Source organism: Crocodylus siamensis, chromosome 2 (genome assembly GCF_052110815.1).
Source record: "Crocodylus siamensis isolate JL-2025a chromosome 2, ASM5211081v1, whole genome shotgun sequence".
Classification (NCBI taxonomy): Eukaryota; Metazoa; Chordata; order Crocodylia; family Crocodylidae; genus Crocodylus; species Crocodylus siamensis.
In genome coordinates, this window is record NC_143396.1 from 54,654,830 (window position 1) to 54,679,272 (window position 24,443).

General features: G+C 41.0%; 1 protein-coding gene across 5 annotated transcripts in view; it reads right to left on the reverse strand.

Annotated features, from left to right (window-relative positions):
* FRYL (FRY like transcription coactivator) overlaps positions 1-24,443 on the reverse strand; it is a 246,895-nt gene that overhangs the window by 67,649 nt on the left and 154,803 nt on the right. For all 5 annotated transcript variants that reach the window (XM_090035895.1, XM_090035899.1, XM_090035897.1 and 2 more), the window contains 10 exons: positions 23,565-23,733; positions 21,222-21,481; positions 19,699-19,839; positions 15,793-15,961; positions 14,872-14,956; positions 11,729-11,841; positions 7,249-7,399; positions 6,828-6,931; positions 3,285-3,470; positions 2,168-2,369 (listed from right to left, as the gene is read on the reverse strand). In XM_090035895.1, the coding sequence (XP_089892021.1) occupies positions 2,168-2,369; positions 3,285-3,470; positions 6,828-6,931; positions 7,249-7,399; positions 11,729-11,841; positions 14,872-14,956; positions 15,793-15,961; positions 19,699-19,839; positions 21,222-21,481; positions 23,565-23,733 (1,580 nt within the window). The remainder of the gene's footprint in view (positions 1-2,167; positions 2,370-3,284; positions 3,471-6,827; positions 6,932-7,248; positions 7,400-11,728; positions 11,842-14,871; positions 14,957-15,792; positions 15,962-19,698; positions 19,840-21,221; positions 21,482-23,564; positions 23,734-24,443) is intronic.

The following is a 24,443-nucleotide window of genomic DNA, read 5'->3' on the forward strand; positions in this document are numbered from 1 at the left end:
TCCCACAGCTGGCCCTGCATGCCAGAACCAGCACATGTTCTGGAGTGGCTGGAGTGGATGCTGCATGTAGTGCGATCCTGCTCAAGCCACTCTATGGCTGTGCTGCAGGAGGCGACTGCTCTGCTAGAACCAGCATTGAGCTGACATGCTCTGAAGTGGTTGATGTGGTCCTGGAATAGTTGGAGTGGGATGCCTGGCACAACTGCCTACTGTCTGTTGGTCAACTCTGAGACTCACAAGGCAGCACCAGTAGCTGGATAATAGGGTTCTGTGAGTTGGATCCATCCCATGGCCCATATCTTTGACACCCCGATCTACAATGTAAGCGGGAAATCTCTCTACCCACAACAGTAATGCAAACTTCCCTGAAATAAAATACAGCAACAGTTTAATATATACTACACAACAATTAAGACAAAAAGTGAAGCAATATATTAATTCCAACTGAAATTGCAGGAGGAACTCAGCAAGGGGGAAATAAATAATGGCACAAAAGAGCAATTAATTATAACTAACACACTGCAGATTAGCCAGTGGCATGTTTGGTCAAAACCCTAAATCTCCAAAAATGCTGTTTGTCCTGCATGCTTTATGAAATCCAGAAACAAGCATCTGACCACTTGATAGGAGTCTCACAGGCTTATACAAACCTGAATGATCAGGGGTAAAAAGATTAAATCTATGAAAAGCTGCCAGGTTCGCAACTGAATTTCGCCACTAATTCCTGCCTTCAACACACTAGCTCTTTTCTGCTAGGTCACATGTAATCCATACAAACCCTGCTCCTCCCAAAAGACTTTTGAGACGCTTCCTGATCATACCTTTAAGCATCTTCTGGGGGGTGGGAAAACTGCAAGGTTAAAGGAGCTGCCACACTGCACTTCCGGTGTGAATTCCAATGGTCCCTAACCAAGAGCTATCTAGTTGGTCAGGGCAGGCCCCTACCAGAACTCCACCTGTGCAGGGAGCTCCATGAGTTCACCAGCTAGTTGGCAAGGGCTGTTTGCTGGAGCTGTGGTTGTGTCACACAGCTCCTGAGCCCAGGAAGTGAACGCCATTGATTTCCCTCCCCAGCTGCTTTCTCATGCCGAATTCAGTGGCAAGGAAAAAAGTGGGGCATATGGCAGTGGCACTCATCCCCTGGGCTATGGAGCTGCACAAAAGTGGCTCCAAAAGGAACCAGTGCCGACCAGCTGGTAAGCTCAGAGAGCTCACTGTACACACAGTACATCACCAAAGTGGGGTGAGACCATACTACTGTACCTCCCTAGATCCACCCATTTCTGTCTATACAAGGATAGGAAATAGGTTCTTTTTAGCATGCATCACATGCCTTAGAACAGTGGTGTCAAAGATATGGCCTACAGAGCACTATCATCAGGACTGCAGTGCTGCCTACTGCATGCAACACACAATGACTCTAGCCTATATGCTACATGTAGCTTCTGGTATAGTATGCCCCCTGCATGGGGCTGGTGTATGGTGCCCACACTAGACTGGCCCTGTATGCTGGATCCAGGGCCAGTTTGGATCAGGCCCAGATGATCTGTCCTTGTTGGATCCAGCACACAAAGCTAGTCTGGCATGGGTGTCACATGCAGTACATGCCCCAGACTGGCCCCGTGTGCCAAATGTCATGCCAGGCTGGAGCTGGCACACTCTACAAGCAGCATGTGGGGATGATCTATGGTGCATGTGGTGTCCACACCAGACCTGCTCTGTGTACTGGATCCAGGACTGGTCTAGATTAGGCTCATAGACTGGCCTCGTGCACCACATGCAGGGCTAGTCTGGTACAGGAACTACATACAGCATATGTTCCCAACTGGCCCCAAACTTATCTTCATATGTATTTTCAAGCATTAACATATGTAAATGCTTGAAGATGCATCAGTCTGGGATATACCAATGACTTGTACAATCTCAGGAGGAAAGAAAATGCCAAATTGCCTTGGGAATCCTGGGAAATCAAGGTGGACTGAAAGGTTTTACAAATACAACACACACACACACGTACAGACATGGGCAAAGAATATTCAAAATTAGAGTTAAACTTCTACTGAAGATAAACAGAAGACAAAACAGACAGTTTCATGTCAATGATATGATACCTCATCATGTTTCCATGCCAAATAACCTTTGATAGCAGTTGACGTTAAGCTATTACCTTGAGGTAATAAATTCGATGAGTGTTTTCACTTTTTCATCCTGTTCTACTGAAATATCAACCTCACTGAGGATGGTGGTGTGCAGATGAGAAATGGCAGCGGTGGTATTTCCTAAACTGATGCTAGAAGAGGTAGAACTTGAACTAAGCCCTGAGTCTGTCATTGGGGAGGGCTGGTAATCAGGTATAAAATCACTAACACCTGTTGAAAGAAAAGTGACTTTAAGACAATAATATTTTCATGTTAATCTTAAATTAACAATTAATATGTATACCAGACAGTGCATTTCACAAGCTGCACTTTCATTTTGTAGGCCAAGTCTGAGTTCGACTGATGAAGTTCTAGGGGTAGGTTTACATAAAACAGGTCTGTTTTAGGTCAAGCATTAATAAATTATATTCATTCCTCACCTCTCCAAGTGCCAGATTTAAAAAAGATTTGCAAAATATTTTTTTTCTGAAAGCAGAAATAGACCATTTTCAAGATGCACCAAAACTGAGTTAATATAGTATATGGTAATGTAGTGCCACCTACTGAACATGTTATACAATACCAATATTTAACAAAAATTATTTCTCACTTTCCCTGAATATATAATATAATCAAACTTTAAACTTTAAAAAGAAAAAGCATTTTATGGAAAAGAATATGTCTAGTAAAATGGACTGATTTCTCACATTGATTAAGCATTTTATACATATTCTAAAGTTTTTCATACAGCACTAAAGATGTTTTAATATTAAATTGTAAAATGCCAATGGGCTTACGTCTTAAAGTAAGAGTTTCTATAACTGGGGACAGAGACAGTATCTTTTTTTCCCTTTAAGGTACAAAAGTGCTATTTTATCTAACGAGCAAACGAGTTTCTTCTTTAGTTATCCACAGCCGTGTGTGGCAAGCTAGCAATTAATTCTCCAACTGTGCTATAACTGATGACTGTGTACAAAATGTTAAATAAGAACTGTATTCATCTTATCTTTTTGAAAAATTCAAGAGACATACTGTAACAAACTGGAAATGTTTGAGGAAGACATTACAAACATAGGAGATTAACACCAAAGTCAGAAGTGATTTTTTCATATCATCTCAACTAAAAGCATATAAACTACAATATACCTGTGAAAGTATAATCTAGATGTGTTATTTGTTTGACAGTGAGCACCCTGGGTTCGTTAAACTCTCTGTTTCTGAGAAGGACAGAAGCAACAGACTGGATGTTACTGTTGGAGCCCATCACTATGAGTAAATGCAAAAGCAGGCGTTTACAATGCTCATATACTTCGGGATGGTAGTGGTCAAATCCTAAAATTAAGAAGTAAATTAGACAGGTTAATTAAACACACAGTTAACTGAACATTACCTAAAACTGTCAACACAGTCAAAACGATCTACAATGTAATCCCTACAAAACACATTTTTATATGAAGTTATATAAAAACAACTGAAAATTTTTTACTGTATGAAAAAAGACATTTACAATACTAACCCTTCTGTGGTAACACATGATTTTTATTTCATATTATAATTTAAGTTCTGACATGAATGATGCTGAAAAGGGCAGGGATACCTGAAAATATTATTTAAGCAAAAAATCACTAGCAATAAAGAAAACTACTACCCAAAGAAGCATAAATCGCAAGGAGGAAAATAACAAACAAGAGTCAACACTAAGGACATGGGATGCATCTCAGCTTCACTGAACCACCTATGCAAGGGAGAGGAAAAAATGGCTCCAGCACAAAGCACTTCCTAAAGGGGTCCAAGTTCTTACATCTGTTTGTATTCCCTATCCATATGCAATTCTCAAGAAATAAGACTGCCTGGTCCAATGTACACAAGTAATGAATTACTGAATTTATTGAAATATAAGACAAGGTTGGGAAACTGGCATGGGGAAAAAAGCCCCATGTCTTATAATCACATCCAAGGAAATCCCACTAAATACACTTATTAAACTACTGGCAGAACCAGCATGTGCTCAGCAATGGAAACAAACTATGAAGCTGATTAAATGCAGCCAGCACTGAACATGACTAGAAAAACACATGGCCCACACTGGGTAAACATGCTGATAGGAACTTTTTTTGGGTGTGGCCCTTAAAAATATATGCAGTTGGTTCATTCCCTCTTGAGGGACACCAGGCCTGGAGGTAGTGCAATAACAAGCAGGTACTCAGAGAAGCTGGAGCAAGCTCCCACATTCTCCCTAGTGCCAAAAATGCTGATGGGAACCTTTATTTTTTGGCCCATAAAAAACAGGTGCATGTTCCCTCAGCAGTGAACTGCCACCAGGCCTGAAGGTACTGCAATAACCGACAGTACTGGGAGGGCTAGAGCCAGTCCCAATACCTCCCCTTGCTAAAACTGCTAGATTTGAGATCCTGATAGGAACCTTTTTTTTTTTTTTTTTAAAGGAAAATTTTTCATGTCCCAAGTCATATCAGCCAAATCAATTACAAATCCTTGAGTCACTCAAGAACCATATGTTGCCCTACTACCAGCAAGGACCCTCCACCCCTGCCTAGGGCTTCAGATGCTTCTAAATCCTTCAGTGAACACCCTACATCCAGGCCCAAGCCTGGAGACTTCAGATTCCCCCAAGTTTCCCTTGTCCTCAGCCATGTGGTTGCAGAAGTAAGAACAGACAAACATAAGCTATATCTTGGCAAAACATATAGCAATACCAATTAAGTGCAGTCCCTCTCACTGCCAACTCTTTTGACAGTCATGGTAAGCCACTACAGTGCATACATTCTAACCTTCTCCTCACTCCCATAGATAAGCTGTGGCTTCCCGCCCACCGCCATTTCCAAGGATTCCTGTTTCTTGCCCAGCCTTAAATCCCTGGCAAACATCATCAAATAGGACCCCAAACAGTTCACCCAGAACCCCTGTCATCCCTTCTCTCAGCCTGGCACATACAATTAGTGTGGCTCTGCCCTCCATAAGGTGAAGCCAGGCCAGGTTGCCTTGTACCTATCTAAATACAAATTTTTGGAAGATCCCAGGACTCATCATGACAAGACGACCCAATTCCAGTCATGAGTGGGGGGCACATGGATCTTTTGTGGGGGGGTTATCTGGAATACATATACATACTGAGCAGTGTTGAGCTGTGGGATCACCACGGCTTGAAATGCTATTAACTCTGCTGGGGCCTAGCCCAATGAATTATCTGGTAAATCACAAGCCTTTGGCTTTCCACTAATATCATGCATAGTTTACAGATGTCAAAAGAACAGTAAATGAACTGAGAATATAAACCCCAAACTGGGGCTTGGACTAAGGGACTGCAATTGGGTTATAGAATAGCAGCAAGTAGATACATACAGGTGCAGATATGTTTATTGTAACAGGTGCATGGTTTCTTAACGTGGTTTAAGGTGCATGGTGAAAAGTTTGTGCTAGATTTTGTGTGTGTGTGTGTGTGTGTGTGTGTGTGTGTGTGTGTGTGTGTGTGAGAAACCTAATTTTATCTCTCCCTCCCTAATTTTCTCTCTCTCTCTATAGATATATATCTATATAGATATATAGGTAATTTTACCTACCTCTATAGTTTGCAGATGTCAAAATGCTGGTTAAAATTCTGTTTAGAGAGTATCTATGCTAAAGCTTACAGCAGTTTAAAAAAAAAAGTAACATGCATACATTTTGGAAGAACTAAGTATATGGGTACTATAGGCAAATTGCTATAGCCATGTTTTATTTCAACGTTATTGTTTTCAAATTTGATCCTCAATTCTATGCGCTTAGGGATAGCAGGGTCTGATAGTATGGAGAGAGGGAAGGGTATGCCAGGAGAAATAGCTGGGGGGAAGCAGAGAACAAATGGGCTACCTGACTGCCTCTCAGATTTATTTTCCCCAAATAATTAGATTCTATCCCTGGAAATTTATAACAAATTTTATAAATACTCCATATATAGAATCCAATTGGTTTGTGGGGAGGTCATCTTATAATCATAGCCGTCTTCATTTTGAGAAAATATAGTTTATTTGCTCAGAGTAGTAAAAGCTTGGTAAGGCTGATGAACATATTCATTCTGCTGATAAGGCCTGGGTGACAAGAAGCTATAGAATATTATAAGGAAGGAGTGCAAGTAAAAGAATGTAGGAAGAAGCAAAGAAAAAAAAAATGCACCGGAATATCATTTTATCCTGTCACACAAACAATTGTATTTAGCCGTGGTGCAAATGGATGCAATTGCACTAAAGTTACTATATTTGCACTTGCTTACATTGGTGGCTGGATTTATCCTAAGCATCTGCAAACACAGCTTATCAGCATCAAATTAAAAAATGGAAATATTTCCCAAATGACTGGGAGTTTTTAATGGATTTCCCCCCAGATTTAACAAAGAACACCTTTCAAGTTATTCAGAGTCAGTTTTAAACAGATTGTCACAATGACCTAGAAAACTAATATTTCAAATACCAAAGATTTTCCCTCTGCTTTTGCTAAGATTTTTTTGATAAATGAACAAATATTAATCTTGTCCAACTTTGGGAGACAAGTTGCATCAAAGGACTCTTGCCATAATTTTCAGTTACTGTGATTTTCAAAACTAAATTTTCAAACTTTCACATGGCTTCTTTAAAAACAAGAAAAAAAAAGAAAAGAAAAAACCAAAAATCAAGAATTCAATGAGAACAGAGTTACCTATAAAAATTGCATGAAGCAAAAGATGCAGGTATCCTCCCCACTCCACTTTCACACTGTGGTCAACTATCAAGTCTGTCAGAAGGATCACTGCTATGTTACACCTAAGGACAAAACACCACTTTGTTAAGAGAACAAAACACAACTGAAATCTACTTTTTGAATAACTGTAGGTAGCTTAAAGATGTTTTTAATTATTAGTTACTGTAAAGACTATGCAAGTCCACAAATAAAATCACAATATACTGCCCAGTTAATTTGACAGGCTTTAGACCTTCCAACTGAAACATGGCTAAGAGATAACCTGCAGATTCTGAAATAAGTAATGCAGAAAATGAAACAATAATGGTTAAAAGCTGCTTATAGGACACCTACATATACAAAAAAATTGCCATATCGTCAATTACTGATAAATACTCACCTGTGAAGAGACATGCCTGGAGATGAAGTTTCAGGCAAATAATCCACCAGTGGTGACCAACAACCCCCAGTAGGTGGGAAAGGTAAAGGCTCTCCTTGATTATGCTCCATCACTTTCAGTCGCCAATTTGAATACAGAGGCATTGAATCACCTACCAAAATAAATCTCTTACTTTTCTGTTTAGATCTCTCCAAGCAAAATATTTAAATTTACTAATGGTTATTTTTACCTAATAATTTAATTTAAACAACACTAATTTAAAAATGTGTTAGGATTTGAAGTTATATATTCCAGTAAACAAAAGCATCCAAGTATAAAAACTATTGGGATAATGTTAGAAAAAAGTACAGTTACACATCCTTCAGTAACTATGTTCTTTAAGATGATGATAATGCAAGTGTGCACCTGCCTTGCATAAAATCAAATTCTGTTGAGTAGTATTGTCCATTGGGGTTGTATTTCCTAATGCTCCTATAGTTTGGCAGAGCACCAGTGATTTAGCTCCTTTGCAATGCAAAGCCCTTGTCAGCTAGGAACTCTGAAAGCAGGAAATGAGTTGTTGGATCCACAGTGATTTGAAAGTCTCAAACAGCCACAATTGCTATAAGATGAGTAACTTTGTTTCCAAGTTTGTGTCAATGTGGATCCTTCCCTGTACTTGTAGGCACTTTCCACAGCTTCTAGACAGAAGCAATGAAGCCACTTCACTTTGTAGCAGGTGCCTGTACAAAATCCCTTAAGAGGGACAAGGAAGGGTATGCGTGTACAAATCAATCTGCAGAAATGCACAGAATACCCATGGGCAATGACTCTTTCCCTTTTGTTGTCTGTAACGACTACCCAGGCCCAGTGGTAATGAACAAGGCAGTTCACAAAAGCAGATGCTGGTTCCAGATTTACTTCAGTGACACTGAAGAGACAGAGAAGGGCTATAAACTAGGAGTGAAATGGTTTACAAGCCTCCTCTATCCCTTCAAGCCAACTGTTTGCATTTACACAGAATCTTCTCTCCACTATTTAGCTTAGCCTGTGGTCTCCCTCTTTCTTAGACCTGAGGAAGGGCATTTCAATTTTATAGCTGGGACAATAAAACACTTCCTGAAACAGTCTGTATTAGGCTTCAGGGTACTGAAATGTTTTATTTTGAATGAGGCCTGCATTGGTGTCCAATCTGAATTCTGAGAAATAAAGCAAATTACTGACCAAGTCTTTGATATCCTAATTCATTCCTGCTATTATACAAACAAAAGGATGAAGTGTTTTCAGATCCAACAACTTTCTTCAACTCTGACCCTCTTTCCATTGAAGAAACTATTTAATAAGCACAGCATGGTAGCATATCATCTGAAGTTGCAGTGGAACTGATGGATATGCCTTCTGTCCAAATAAGACAAAGCAGGGCTTTGGCTTTTTCAACCATGGGATGTTCTTCCAAGAAGAAGGATCGCTGGGAAGAGATAGGATCCACCTGACAAGGAGAGGGAAGAGTATCTTCGCAGACAGGCTTGCTAACTTAGTGAGGAGGGCTTTAAACTAGGTTTGCCAGGGGATGGAGACCAAAGCCCTAAGGTAACCGGGGAAGTGGGAGACCTGGAGGAAGAGCAAGCAGGTCTTAGGAAATAATGCTCTCATACCTCCTGAGAAATCAGGGCAATTGACTAGTTACCTCAGGTGCTTGTACATGAGTGAATGGAGCCTGGGAAACCAGCAGGAAGAACTGGAAGTCATGGAAATATGACGTGGCCAAAACAACAGAGACTTCGTGGGAGCGCACATAGCTGGAGCACTGTCATGGATGGGTACAAACTGTTCAGGAAGGTCAGACAGGGCAGAAGGAGGAGGAGGAGTTGCATTTTATGGAAAAGAGCCATATGATTGTCCAGACCTCCAATATGAAACTGGAAATTGACCTTAACCCAGAGTCTCTCAGCAAGCCTGAGGGGAAAGCAACAACGGTGACACTGTAATGGGGGTCTACTACAGACCACCAGACCAGGAAGAAGTTGTGGATGAGGCTTTCTTTAAACAGCTAGCAGAAGTTTCCTGATCACAGGCCCTGGTTTTCATGGGGGACTTCAATAACCCTGAAGTCTGCTGGGAGGGCAATACAGCAGTGCATAGGCAATGCAGGAAGTTTTTGAAGAATATTGGGGACAACTTCCTGGTTCAAGTGGTGAAGTGGCAAATTAGGGGTCATGCTTTTCTTGACCTGCTGCTCACAAACAGGGATGAACTGCTGGGAATGCAGTAGTGGATGGCAACTTGGGCAGCAGTGGCCATGAGACAGCAGAGTTCAGTATCCTGAGGAAAGGAAGGAGGGAGAGCAGCAGAGTAAGCGCCCTGAACTTCAGAAGAGCAAACTTTGACTCATTCAGGGAAGGATCCTCTGGGAAGCCAGTTTAAGGGGAACAGGAGTCTGGGAGAGCTGGCTGTACTTTAAAGAAACCTTACTGAGAGTACAGGAACAAACTATCCCGATGCACACGAAGACTAGAAAGAATGGCAGAAGGCCAACTTGGCTTAGCAGGGAACCCTTCAGCAAACTAAATCACAAAAGGGTAGCTTATTAGAAGTGGAAACTTGGACAAATAGCTAGGGAAGAATATAAGAGCGTTGCTTGGGCATGCATGGATGAAATCAGGAAGGCCAAAGTGCAACTGGAGTTGCAGCTAACAAAGGGATGCGAAAGGTAACAAGAAGGGTTTCTACAAGTATGTTGGTAGCAAGAGGACGGTCAGGGAAAGTGTGGGTCCTTTACTGTAGGGCTTCCCAACCGCTGGGCCACATCCTGGTATCAGGCCATGAAGGGTTGGCTCCCAGGCCACGGCACTAGCTGCACACCTGTAGATGCCTGCAATGAGGGAGGGAGGGAGGGAGTCAGGTTGAAGCAGGCACAGGACGGGGCCACAGTTTGTCTGGGAGGCGCAGGCAGCTCCCGCTGCTGCGCGCACCATGGGAGGGTATGGGGGTGGGGTGGGGGGAGGGTGCCCCTTGATTTGCACATGGTGGGCCAGACTGGGGCTGGTGCAGAGCAGGACTGCTCCTGGGAGGAGTGCAGGATGGAACTGCACCTGGTCTGGGAGGCGCAGGTGGCTTCTGCCACCATGCACCGCTCATCCAGTGCTTATGGCTCATCCGTTCATATGGTGGCTCTCACTGCTGCTCTGACCGCTTGTCTGGGAGGGCTTGGCAGGACCTGTACCTTCAGATCTGCACAGGGCAGGCAGGGTGGGTCGGGGCTGCAGTCCAGGAGGGCAGCAGCAGCACTGGGAGTGGGGATTATGGCGATGGGTGGCTGCTATCCTCTTTATATGGTTCTCCAGAGCTGTTAATGTAGTGACTGGGAATTTTTGCCACATGAGGAATAGCCCTGCATGGCCCAACCATGGCACTTCTCCCAGGAGTTTATTTATAAGGGGCAGGGAGGTGAGCAGAATGATGTCCTTTCACCCCCACACCCTGCAGGAATCTTTGCTATGAGAGGTTCAGCATTTCATTCAGTAGCATATCTGGGTGGAGAGGAGGAGGAGGGAACAGGGCACCAGGAAGCCCTAGCCATGGGGGTTGCTGCATCTGGTGTCCCCCAGTAGCAGCAGCCTGAGCCAAAGCTGCTACAGCAGCAGACACAGCTGTCGCTTGAGTGCAAAGAGCAGGGTCAGGTAAGACTGTCCCTTCCCTGACAGTGGTCTGCCTAATACTTATTCCTCCTGCCCCAGACACAAAAGGAGCTAACTATTTCTCTGTACCTTTTCTGAAAAACCAGAACATGAATTTAGAGTTTTGGTGATAAATTATAAAGTGGTAGAGCCTGATAACTGTCAAGAAAAGGCAAAATGTCTATGTGATGCAGGGCAGCATGCACACTAGAAGCAGAAGCAGTATAGCCATCTTAGTGTGATGCTGCATCAGAGTTAATAAATACATGCTTCTATGTCTGATCTTATTAGGTGCATCAGTGCTGCCTATACTGCTTTCAGTTCTAAAGCTTGTACGAGCAGAGCTAGTATCTCAGCATAAGTGCTGCCTTGGGCCACAGTGACATATATTCAGTGTGCAAAGAGGTCACAGAACTACCAGAACTGTGATTTGCAGGAAGGATGAGAATGGTTTATTGGTGATTGTGGACAGGAGATTGTGGGTTAAGATGTATGAAGGCTAAGCTAGGATGTCAGATAAAAACTTTAAAATAAAATGAAATAATGCATAAACTTTAGAGCAACAGCTACATAGGTAATGACTGGAAGGTGCCAGAGGTTCAGCAATTAGGAAGAAAATTATATAGAAAGACTCAACAAAACTGATGGCTAACATTTCAGACATAGCCAAAAAACAGAGAACGCAGCCTCTCTCAATTCCTCTTCTATAGAGTATTCAGTTACTCTCCCAATACTACATCTTCTGCAACCTTTATTGAACAGATTCTAATACTTATTTGTGAAAATTCCAGACTATATTCAGTTAAAGATTTTTTAAAAATTACTTTTTTCCTCTTCGTATGATCCTCCAGAGCTGCTACTGTACCGAGATTCTAGCCTGTGGTGCTGGCGGTTCAGATTACTGTTCAATCCACTGTAGATGTCTAGATGTACATAGCTGCAGGAATGAACACACTAGTGCTAGTAACAGGCGTATTTTATAGTAAAATGATTTAACTATTCAGTGCCTTAGGAGTAAGGTAGCTCATTTCAAGGTAGCTATATATAATGCAAAAAAAGGCCATTCATAAAAAAAAAAAATATTTCATGTAGTAGCAAATTAAACTTCATCCCTCTATTAAATCTGTCAGGAACTGATTCCACATTGCAATAATACCAGTTTAGGCATCTCAACTAGACAGTCCACTGTGAAAATATATTCTGTCAAAACAAGTGCATTAATATGTAGCTGAATACAATGTTTATGTAATGTGCATATTCAATAATACATACATAATAAATGATGTTTTTGTAGTAACACCATAAGCACTTACTGACTTTCTTAAATGTTAATATTAGATCTTATTGATCAAAGATAAATATTAACTGAAATAAAACCAAGGTTAATCATTTCAAGGGAAATAAGAGAGTTATGAATTCAGAGTTTAACAGGCATTTTGCAAACCCCAATGAGCTTACTCAAGCTGATCTTACTCTTCATTAAAACAGTGAAGTCAATATTGACTTTTAGTGAAGAGCAAGATCAGCTTGAATTAGCACAGCTATTCATGACAAAAATCCTCATTTCCACTTCATGCTGTAAAGAAAGGCAGGATAATAAACCCTAAAAGCACAATTTCCAAAGACAGGAAGACTCCATTGGCACCAGCACTTAGGCTGCTTTCAAAGGACCCTGCAGTCCATATGCCCTGAAGGGCCATATCATGGACCAGATCACAGAAAGCACCACTGTAGCTACCTGGATGTTACTACTGAGAAAGGCTATGGGAGTTTAGCCAGACCTTCTGAACTGTTCAAGTTACTTTGAAGATCTCTACAGCCCACAAGGCAGCAGGGCAAGACAGTATCTACAAGCCATCTTTTATTTCCCCCCTCCTTGTGGATTTTGAGTTTGGTACTGTCCCTCTTAAAAGCACAATTCAGAATACTACAATGAATGTCTTCCCTAAAAATAGCTATAAATCATGGAGGAAGTTATACCTGTATGCGTATGAGCATTCTGGAATAAGAGTGTCCACACAGGACCTTATGCCAGTATACATAAATAGTTAAAATTCTTACAGAACAGGGGTTGGCAACACTTTTAGCTGAAGTGCCAAAAAACCTTCAACATCTACTTTGTAAGGTGCCAGAGTGCTGGCATGCTAGAAAAACACAACTGGGGCTAGTGGTAGGTGGCAGGACACACTGCATATTAAATCATACATGGGGTGGGGGGGTTGTTTTGTTTTTACAGTAAATACCAGCTTTTCTAAAAATTCTAAACCTGGTGACAATAAAACAAAACTTCATGCACTACCTTTGCTGTTGTGTATTCTTTTTTTGTTAAGCATGTTGTGATGAAAGAGAGAGAGAAAGAAGAAAAAGAGGAAGAGAAAATAGAGGGAGAGAAAGAGGGAAAGAGAAAGGAAAAACAAAAAAGAGAAAGAAAAAAGGAGGAGGGAGAGAGAATGAACCAGACACACATGCACGCACACTGAGAATGAGACACATGGAGAACCACACATGCACGCACACAGAGAACCACACATATGCACAGTAGAACCACGTGTGCAAACAGAACCAGACACACGTGCGCATACACACAGATGCCCAGAACCAGACACACAGATGCACATGTACACACAGAACCAGACACATGCGTGCAACCAGGCCGCTGGGCTGCAGGACAAAGACTGACCTGATGATGTCCTACAGTGGGAAGGAGACAGTGCAATAGGCTGGGAGAGGAGGGGAGTGGGTGCAGCGCAATCCCGGCCTCACTGCTCTCACCTTAGGCTCTCCTCAGCCAAGCAGCTTCGATGCAGCTGCAGCAAGGAGCCGAAGCGATGGTGTTATTCCCTGCCCCTCCAGCTGTGGCTGCACCTGGTACGGCAGGGCTGGTGGCTCCCCATCCCACAGAGCTCCCCTGTTCTCCCCATCCTTTGCTCCCCCATGTGCAGGCACATCCCTCCCTGGCAGCCTGTGGGAGGATGCATCAGGGCAGCCTAGGAAGAGTTATAGTAGGCGCTGCTAAGCGGGAGGAGGTGGGAGTGTTGGGGGCCTGCCTCATGGGTAGTGGTACAGCGAGAGCTGCAGAAGGGGCTTCTCCCCTGCACCCAGTGGCTTCTCCTGATGGCTCTTCAGGCAGCATCTCCTCCTGAGTCTAAACAGCCCAGAGCAGCAACTTTAAAAAATATATTTTTTTTTAACAATTTCCCCAGCACTCCTCCTGGTGTGCCAAAGAAAATGTCTCCATGTGCCACTAATTGGCATGCATGCTGGGGGCTGCCTATCCCTGTTATAGAATAAGAGTTCATACTCTCTTACTTATTACTGGTAAACAAACTGGTTTAATTATTCCAGTATAATTAGGCTGGTAAAGTTTCCTGTGCAGGCAAACCCTTAAGAATGCCATATATCTATCACATTGTCAGTGTAGTAGCATTATTTTAAGAGCTTCATCTCAACAGAAGTGCCACACAAAACTAGTGCTAATATTCTAAATATGAAAATATAACTTATTGATCTCTATTGTATATTGCTGATCAAATAAAACAATCAGAAAACTGTTGTATAACTGCAAATCTAATACTGTACACTGCAAACTTAAGGGTATATATCTATACTGCAGTTAAGATGTGACTGTCACAAAGACAAACACATATGAGCCTAGCTTTAACCTATCTAGATTAGGCAGTAATAACTATGTAGCCACAACTGTATGAAGACTGGTAATGACCACGGCACTTATTCAGCTTTTCAGGTGGGTTTTGCAGCCAGTATTGAATTTCAGGCTCTCATGGCTGTCCTGTTGCTGGTTCCTGAGTCAACCAGTTTAAAACTGAATACAAGCATGTCTACATAAGCAGCAGTCGCACCTTACTTGCAATGTAGACACAGTACAAGTCATCAGGATGCAGTTTAGTTGTATTAGTTACCAGGTTAGTTGCAATAGTAATCTAGGTATTTTTGCTTTAATACTTACTTCTCCTCAATACTGTCTTTAGCATGCTTATTTTCAGGATTGCCATCTGTGGGAGCTACCATTGTATTGCTGCTGGAAGTGGTACCTGTAAATTAAGGACAAGGAGAAAAAAAAAAGTTAAGAATAACTTGAAAAGGGAAGTCCCTTCCCTCCAAACAGAAAACAAAACAATACAAAAACAACCTTAAGCAGCGTATAAGGATTCTTGTGAATTAATTTGTCTGCAAATCCTGGGTCTATATTTTCTTTGAACTGGGCCCCTGTTATTATTTAATGCTATGTGTATGTTAGGTGCTTTACAGCTAGACAAGATGACATGGGTGAGATTGTGCGCTGAGCCTCAGAGAGGCAAAGCACAGAATTCATTCACTGTTCAGATTAAAGAGAAGTAGCTATTATGGTTGCCCAGGCTGCTCTGGAGAGCTCTCTTCCACAGAGCTCACTGTAAACCAGGATTATGCAGGTAGTATTTAAGTGTCCTTTTAAATCTTCAGATTCTTTTTGTTGGATTCAAGAGGAGCAAGTCCCCAGTCCCATTGGCCCCACCTTAATTTACCTATGTGCCCATGCCGTTAAATTACCAATTTAAAATAAATATATATAAGCTTATGTAAGATTTCCTGCATGTTCAACTTATTAAAAAAGAAAAAGAGTGCAAATGTTGAGTGTAGACGAGACCCAGCAGACAAGATGCATGCAAGATCGATGTGCGTTAAATCAGTAATCTTTTAAGGGCAATCTTCTATTTGTTAACTTTAGTGAGAACTTCAGGTGCACAAAAATGGCAAGGTAATAAAATGTATTTTTAATAAGAGACTATATTTTGTATCTATGTATACCGCTTTGTATTTGGGGTAACTAACTCACAATTATGTATTAACCTCTGAAACACAGTAATAACCCAGTAAAATTTCTTTTTACCTGAAGTGACAGAAGGAATTTTGTAACTGGAAGTGATGCGGTAATATGGTGGATTATCCATATGAGTGACTCCAGAGCTGACTGGATCTGTAAGCTGTAGTTCACTCACCAGTTCTTCCAATAACTGCATTGTTTTATCTCTACCCAAATAAACAATTACTTTCTTTACCTGCAATTAAAGAATGAAAGGCAAATTTAATGTCTTATTTTAGTAACTTATGTTTAAAAACAGGGGAAAAATACTATGAGAAGCACACCATAAGCCTTTCCCTTTAGAAACACACCATCTACTTCTTATCGTAAGGGAAGACTTGCATAACCCATTCTAGTTTAATAATACAGGCAAAAGCTATCTAAGCAGTTCTAGATTAATAACTGCAATAAATATTAGAACTATGACAGAGATAAGATGCTTTACTGAAATTTCATAAAAGTAAAAACAAATCTAATGTCCTTACTTGTAAGATGCTGGCTTATTAATATAAACACGTTTATATAATTAGATTTTTCACCATTTTTGCCAGAGTTTATATTTTTCTAATTCATTTTAAACAGAATATGAAAACGTGGTTTTTAACCAATTTCACTTTCAGGTTCTCCTGATTAAACAGAACAAGTATAAAGTGGTGGATGGACAGAGTAGACAACCTTCTATAACCCCTATGGCATTATGATCCATACAGTAAATGAAAAATTTCTTAAGATCATAGAAAAGCAGGGCTGGAAGGACCTTATGGGGTCCCCTAGTCCAGCCCACTGCTCAAGGCAGGAACATTCCTGACTAAACCATCCCAGCCAAGTGTCAGTCTTACTGGCTCTCGAAAATATCCAGAGATGGAAATTTCAAAACTTTTCTAGCTGGATGCAACGCTTAACAACTGTCCTAGTCAGAAAGTGCTTCCTAATCTCCCACCTAAATATCATCTGCTGGAATTTGAGGCCATTGCTCCTAAGTCTGTTCCCTAAAGTCACAGAAAAAGTTCATCTTTTCTCTGCTAAAAGCTCCTAACCACTTTTGTCACACTGTGCTGGAGTCTTACCAATCTGTTTACATCCTTCCTGAAGTGCAAGACACAAAACTGGACACAGTACTTCAGATGAGGCCTCACCTGTACTGAATAGCACAGAAGAATCACTTCCCTTGATTTGCAAGACTCTCCTGTTAATACCCAGCATACTGTGGGTTTGGGTTTTTTTTTTTTGTTTTTTGGGGGTTTTTTTGAGACCAAGAACAAACTTTTGGCTCATAGTCAACTGTTGGCTCATATTTAGCACTGTCCTTCTCTGAAGTACTACAGCCTAGCCAGTCATTCCCCATCTGTATTTGTGCATTCAGATATCCAATCCCAAGTGCAGGACTTTGCACTTGTCTTTGTTGAATCTCATCTGATTGACTGCAGACTCCAACCTATCTAGGTCATTCTGAATCCTAACCCAGCCCTCTAGAGTGTTTGCAGCTCCACCCAATTTAGAGTCATCCACAAATCTGTTAAGCATGTACTCAATCCTATGGTCTAAATCAAAGATATTAAACAATACTGAACCCAGGACAGACCCTGGGCAACCCACTTGATATCTACTCCCAACCACACATTGAGCCATTAATGACTACTTGTTGAGCATATGATCCAACTAGTCATGTACCCACCTTACAATACTGTCATCTAGTCTGTATATCATTAGCCTCTTAATGAGAATGTCAGGGGAGACCATGTCAAAAGCTTTACTGAAGTCAAGGTATATCACGTCTACTGTTCTCCTTCATCCACAGAGCCTGTCCCCTCATCATAGAAGGAAATCAGGTTGGTCAGACATGACATGATCTCGGTGCATCTGTGGTGGTTCTTCCTGATCACCTTGTTCTCCTCTTAAGTGTTATACAACAGATTCCTTGAAAACCTGTTCCATAATCTTGCCAGGCATTGAGGTCAGACTGACAGGTCTGTAATTTCACAGATCTATAATTCTATCCTCCTTACCTTTCTTAAAAACGGGCACTGTATTTGCCCTTTTCCAATCATAGGGTATCTTACCCAACTCTCCATGAGTTCTCAAGGATGATAGCCAATGGCTGTGAAGTTACATCAGTCAATTCCTTTAGTAACTCAGGGTGAATCACAACTGGCCCTGCTGCTCACTTGTTGCATTGGGACAGCTTGCTTCTGCATCCTTAATACGGCCTCTTTAAAGTGCAGCCAGCAGTCCTGGGCTCCTTTTCCCTTCAGACTTACTTCCCCGGGGAACTTGCCCACCAGCTCCCTGAGTTTATTAAATCTATTTTTCTGAAGTCCACTACCTTTATGCTACTGGTCTCCCTCCTTCCTCTTCTTAGGATCTTGACTCTGTCATGTCAGGGTCACTGTCACCCAGGTTACCTTCCACATTCACATTCTTAATTATTTCCTCCTTGCTTGTGAGCAGCAAGTCAAGAGCTACTCCACAGTTGCCTTCTCTATCATCTGAATCAAAAAGTCATCTCCAATACACTCTAAGAATCTGCCTACCTGTCATTCTTGAACAAGTTGTGCCCATCCATGACAGCACTTCAATTATGTGAACTATCCCACCGTATCTCTGTAATCCCAATAACATCATAATTCTGTGACTGTATGAGAACTTCCAAGTATTCCTATTTAATCCCCAGGTTTCTCATGTTAGTATATAAGCATTTCATGTATCTAACTGATTGTCCTATCTTCTTCCTGAGGACAGTGCTAAAGCTTCCACCATTGCTTCCCCTTACTAAGTTTTATGCAGGTCCTCTAACTCTTTACTTACCTCTTGGCTTTTCTATCATCCCCCAGTGAAGTTTAAAGCCTTCCTCACTAGATTAGGAAACCTGTACATGAAGACAGTCTTCCTTCTCATTTGTTCATCTAAAAGATGATACTACCTGATAATCCCTGGCTGACATGGTTCATTCAAGGATATTACCATGCACAGCACTACAGAGCAGGTGTTCCCTAGGAAGTCTTAAAGCTGATATAGAGCCATCTCCAGGATGAGGCTATAACTAATTTAATTATCTCCTCCATGGCTTTCCTTCTTAGGACATGTAAAAGAAACTGGGTACAAATGAAACTCTGACCTAAATTTCTGTTAAACAAAACATTGTATTTATTGTTGCCAAAATTACAAGACATTTTCCCTTTGAAACTGTGACAAGAAGGATCAATCTAGGCTGATCAAGAGAAAAATAACTGCATTACTTTTTCATAACAAACAACAGGTATTATCATTATCACAGGCCAACTAGGTAAAAATCAAAAGAAAAAAAATCAAATTCATATAAGCAAAAGTTTACTACCATCACATTCAGCCAAAAGGCAGAGAGATGTGAAGAATGGGAACAGAAAATGTAGTTGCTTGCTAGCTTTGTATCTACACATGTGAACACATACTGAAAAGTAGAAAACTTTTTAGAGTTCTCAGGTGTCATGATGCAATTCACTAGGGATGGACAACCTGCGTCACGTGTGTCACTTATGGCAGAAGGAGCCACTGAGTGGCATGCAAGGCCTGGCCTGGTAAGAATGTTATCGTTAACATGGCAGCTGTACCAGCTCCCTCTGGTACAGCAGGGGAAGCTCAGCCATAGAAGTTGGGCAGCCCTGCACTCTTGAGAGTATGGTGGGAAGGGGTTAAACAGAATCACATCATCCCCCCACCACCCTCCAGTATTTTTGTCATGGAAGGCACAGCACCTTACTCGGTAGTAAAGGGGAAGCAAACAAGGCACCAGGGACCACCCATGGGAACCCACCTTGTGGGTCTGCTGCAGCTAGCTATAGAGCTGGTAGCAGGATCAGTGGCCTATTTAGTAATCTTCAATGAAGAGTTGCTACACATCAAATCAAAACTTAAAAGTAAGGGTATGATGGAGGACTGCAGTTATCAAACACTTACATAAGGCAAGAGACTTGGTTCACTATTCACTCCACAGATGCTGATCAAAAAGTGCAGAATTATTTTCAGATTCTTTGGCCAGCTGTCTGCTAGAGTAGTCCAGACATTTTCTATCTCTGACCATGCCACTTCATCACCATACTAGAAAACAAAATTAGGATATCCTTATGTAAACTCTGATAACAATACCACAATAACTTCAGATTAAGGATCTTCCACTGAATAAATCAAGCAGGAGGTAGGAAAGGGTGACACCTTGGAGACTTAATTAGCTCAGAGGCAGCAGTGGTGGTGGCAATGGCAGTAGGGCAAGCAGCTGCAGACCAGGTGGCCTCTCACTGCCATGGCAGCAGGCGAAGAGGCAGAAGGATGACCTAGGGCTGCATGGGCACAATCCTCATTTGCTCCTCCTCCTTTCCCAACCCTGCTGCTGATGGCCATGTCCACAGGGGTCATAGGGCCTTGGCAACTCATGCCCACCCCGACCACAACCACTGAACTCCCTAGTATATTGGTAGCTTAGCAGGCCACACGGAGTGGCTCTGTATGTTTGCTTTAGCCATTGTCATACACCAAAGCTTCCATGTGTGCTCCTCCTCTAATACATTCCTCATGTTTACTGGAGGATCACTACAGCAAGCGAAGTAACAAGTTGTGTACAAAACATGCCTGCCAGCTATTCAAATTTGACTGGAACTTTTTTGAGTTTAACCAATGCATTCCATCTACTGACAGTCCTGACCAATGTTGTGGAGACTTGTGGCTGCCAAGTTCCAGAGATATTTAATTGTGAAATGCAACCTCTCCCTACTAAGAGCTAGTAATGCTAAAACTCACTCTTACCTTCACCATTTCCCTGTTGAGTCTGCTGTAATAGGAAAAGTAACTGATACTGGGAAAGTGTACAGATAACTACCAGCAACAGGATCTACAATTCTACCTTACTTAATGTTGTAGAGATTAGAAGAGAAAGGAGAGGAAAGATCCCCTCCACCCAACATTCACAGAACCTAGTGTTTCTGGGGAAGAGGACGGATGCAGTCTGGGATGCAATCAGTTTACTTGAAGGCCAGAAGGCAAAGAATGACTGAGGAGAAAATACAGCAAGAGAGGACACAAACAACAAAAAACTTCTCACAATCTGGGGAAACCAACCTGTTTTTCAATATTTTTATAATTATATGAACGGATCATCTGTTTATGTAGAAAGCTAAACTTTTGGACAGCGGTTTGGAACCACAGATCATTGAGATAGTCCAATTTAAAACAACCTTTCATGCAATGAATTTCATTTCATATTCCTCAGAATACACACAAAAGCTTTTTTTCTAGACACCTGTTTATGGACAAATGGTTTTTGAAAATGATTTTCGCATAAAAAAAGTAAGAATTTTCTGCTACTTAAGGCAACTTGCCAATGAAAACTAATTGGTATCAAGCACCCTACAGAGTATCTCCTCCATCTCTTGATTTAACAACCCAGTGAAGCAAATAATATGGAACACTATATGATTGATGTTTACCTTTGCTGTCATATACATCAGATTATTTAAAACCATAGCAGTAGCCTGTGGTGATCCCCAGCCTTCTCCTCGTAGCCAGCGTCTGCTGTTTACCATTAGCTCTCTGTCTTTCAAGGAATCATCTTCATCTTCATCTTGTCGTCGGATTGTTGGCAAGGGTTTCAAATCTACCAATTCAATATTGTTCATCCATGGTAGCAAATAATGTAGCATCACCTGTCTTCCAGCAGGGTGTGCTGTTTGAATTCTCTGGCTTACCTCTGTCATTTAAAGTAAATTGCATACATAAAAATGCAAATCTATAAATATTACTAGAAAGGCCTCTGTATGACATATTTATAGTTTCAGTAGTTTCACACTAAAGTTTTGTTTAAACAACTAGAACAACCTTTCCCCAATAATCCTAATAAAAGCAATGGATTTCAATTAAATAGATTATTTGCTAAACAAAATTACATTTTAAAGGTCAAATACTGCAGATAGTAAGTTTCCATTTTAAACTGTAGTAAAATGTTCTTTTAAATAAATGTGTGTTAATTAAAAATAAACAGAAAACCAATTAAAATGTTAGGTTTTCATATTTAAAGGATTAAAAAGAAATAAGAAACAGTTTTGTCATTTTTTTCATTTTATAAGTAACAATTTGTTAAACTAAGAGAAACTTCTTAGTATCTCTAAAATTGGCATGGGTTGAGTCTGCAGAGGCTTACACATACTTAAAATCAGCAGGTGAAATCCTGGCCCCCTTAAGTCAATGGCAAAACTCCCATTGACTTCAAGGTGGGCCAAGATTTTACTTAATATATGTAAAATTAAGCATGTGCATTAATCTTTCCAGGATTAGTGCTTTAACAAATGCATATGACTTCATAATTCCATCAATTCAAAGAATAGCTGTCCTTTCTCTACAGAAAAGTTAATAAAGCAGTCTCTTTCCTTAAGATAGTAGCTCAAAAATGTGTTAAGAACAAAATGAGTGTTTTACTGTGTAGTTTCATAATCTTTCTAAAGGATAAGGTTTGCAGAGACCTCAGACAGACTTGTTTGAAATCTGGACTCAAAAAATAAAAAATATATTATTTGGGCACTGCTCCCACATGCCAGGTTTCCAACCAGGGATAGCTCGCACATTCAGCTGTGCTCGTGAGTCTCCAGCAGCCTGGGGAGTCTGCAGTCAAGACTGGGGACTTTGACTAGGCTGTGCCAATGGTCCTGCTAGGACCAAAGCCAAAGGTTCCTGGCTAAAGGGTCTTGCTCCTCCCCTCAAGGTCAGCATCAATCACCATATTTGGGGTCAGAAAGGAATTTTATCCCATGGTTAAACTGATATGGACTATGGGGGGTTTTGCCTTTCTCTGCAGCAGGGGGCATGTCCCTCTACCTGGGATCTTTTGAGTATATACTAACAACATTTTATAAAAGCAACACATTGTCTGTCATACTGTCTCTGCTTTACCTGTGGCGGGTTAGGGTTTTAGGTCTATGTTGTGTCAGGGTTGATGGTTGTCTTGCAGAGAGTTTAGATTATGGTTTGTATGAAATGGTTTGGATACAGATGATCCTGTCTCAGGCAGGACATTGGACTAGATTGTCCTCTGAGGTCCCTTCCAGCCCTATTCCATAATAATTTTGGCTGCTTATAGACGTGGAAAAAAAATGACGCTTTTAAGTTCAGCGTGCTCCCATACCAAGCACAGTGCATACTTAGAAGAGACATCCCATTAATTGGACCCACCTTGCCCAACATCTGCATACACTGGGCACATCACCAAGGATTTTTTGTGCTTTTATCTAGCAGCTGATTCAATTAGTTATTAGATAAAAGCACCAAAAAGCCCCACTGAAGCACCCGGTCTATACAGATGCTGCAGGGCTGGGTTAAACTAACATGTCTCTCTTCTGGTAAAGTGCTGAATTTTTTCCACCCTCCTCTCCATGTCTGTCGGCACCCTTTATGACCTACAATACCAGATGTACTATGTTAGTCCATGTGAGCCACTGTTTAGGATGTTACAGTGATGCTCTTTTAGGATATATACAGCAAAGAATAAAATAAAAAGATGTGAGAGCTAGAGAGAACATTTTTAAAAGCATAGTAAAAAACGGTTTTAGTACCAGAGATAACACTTTCATGGCCTGGTTAGTCAGTCAGTCAAAACAACTGTTTCACTTGAAAAACACTGTTTCTGTCGTTTTATTCAGATTTGAAAAGGTAAAAATTGCCATATGATAAACTTAGCTTCCTCCACCCATAATTAATGTGCAGTACATTGGCTTTAGATGTAGTGACCTAGCTAGAGAAAGGATTTTAAAATTTTAAGGCATGTTACCACTATACATTACCTGAGAAGATGGCAAGAGTTAGCTCAGGATATGTCCTTGCCAATTCTTCTGACAACTGATAATATGACACAGAGTACAGGTGTGGCAAAGGAGAAGGCTGACTTAATACTCCATCAGTTCTCTGAACCTCCAGTTTGTGAGCATAACGGAACATCTTGGGTTCCAAGATCTGTAGAAATAAAATTCAAGCACTTGAAACTAAATAGAGTTATCATAAAAAGGTTTTCCTCTAACAAAACACAATATATATTTTGGGCCATAATTTAAAATGTTCTAGCTATGAAGGAGCCATAAATTCTTGGCTATCTGGGTTTCTTTGCATTAGAACAAGTCATAGGTATCATTTTCAAACATCTATTTTTAAGTGGTATTGCACTGAATATATATTTGCCATAATGAAGGTTGAAATGATAGAGCTTAATTGATATTTCCAAATCTTTTTTTCCTGATCAATATAGATCCTGCTCAAAATGACTTTGTGAGGTAATGCAAGTAAGTTTGAAGTGGCAAAACTGAGAGAAGCTAGGAAAGTTGCAGTTAGCACTGTTTTGCTTTAGTCTGGCTAGTTTTAAGTACGGACATTCACTTTAGGACGGATGGGGAGAATTTCAAAAACGCGGCAAGATCCTATTCCAACTTTTACAAACTTAAATGCAATCCTACTTCACACTGCTCAAGTCTCTGAAAAAATTTAATATCCCTACTTGTGTAACACACCTTCTCAGCCTTAAGACAACTCACAAAAGGCTGTGAGCAAGAGAAGTCGTTCACCTTTTATGTTAATTGTTTTTCAGGATACCACACAAGGCGCTGGAAAACTGTGCTACTGAGACACTGCTGTTGAAAAGAGCTAACATTCAAAAATTGCCATGTGTTTTC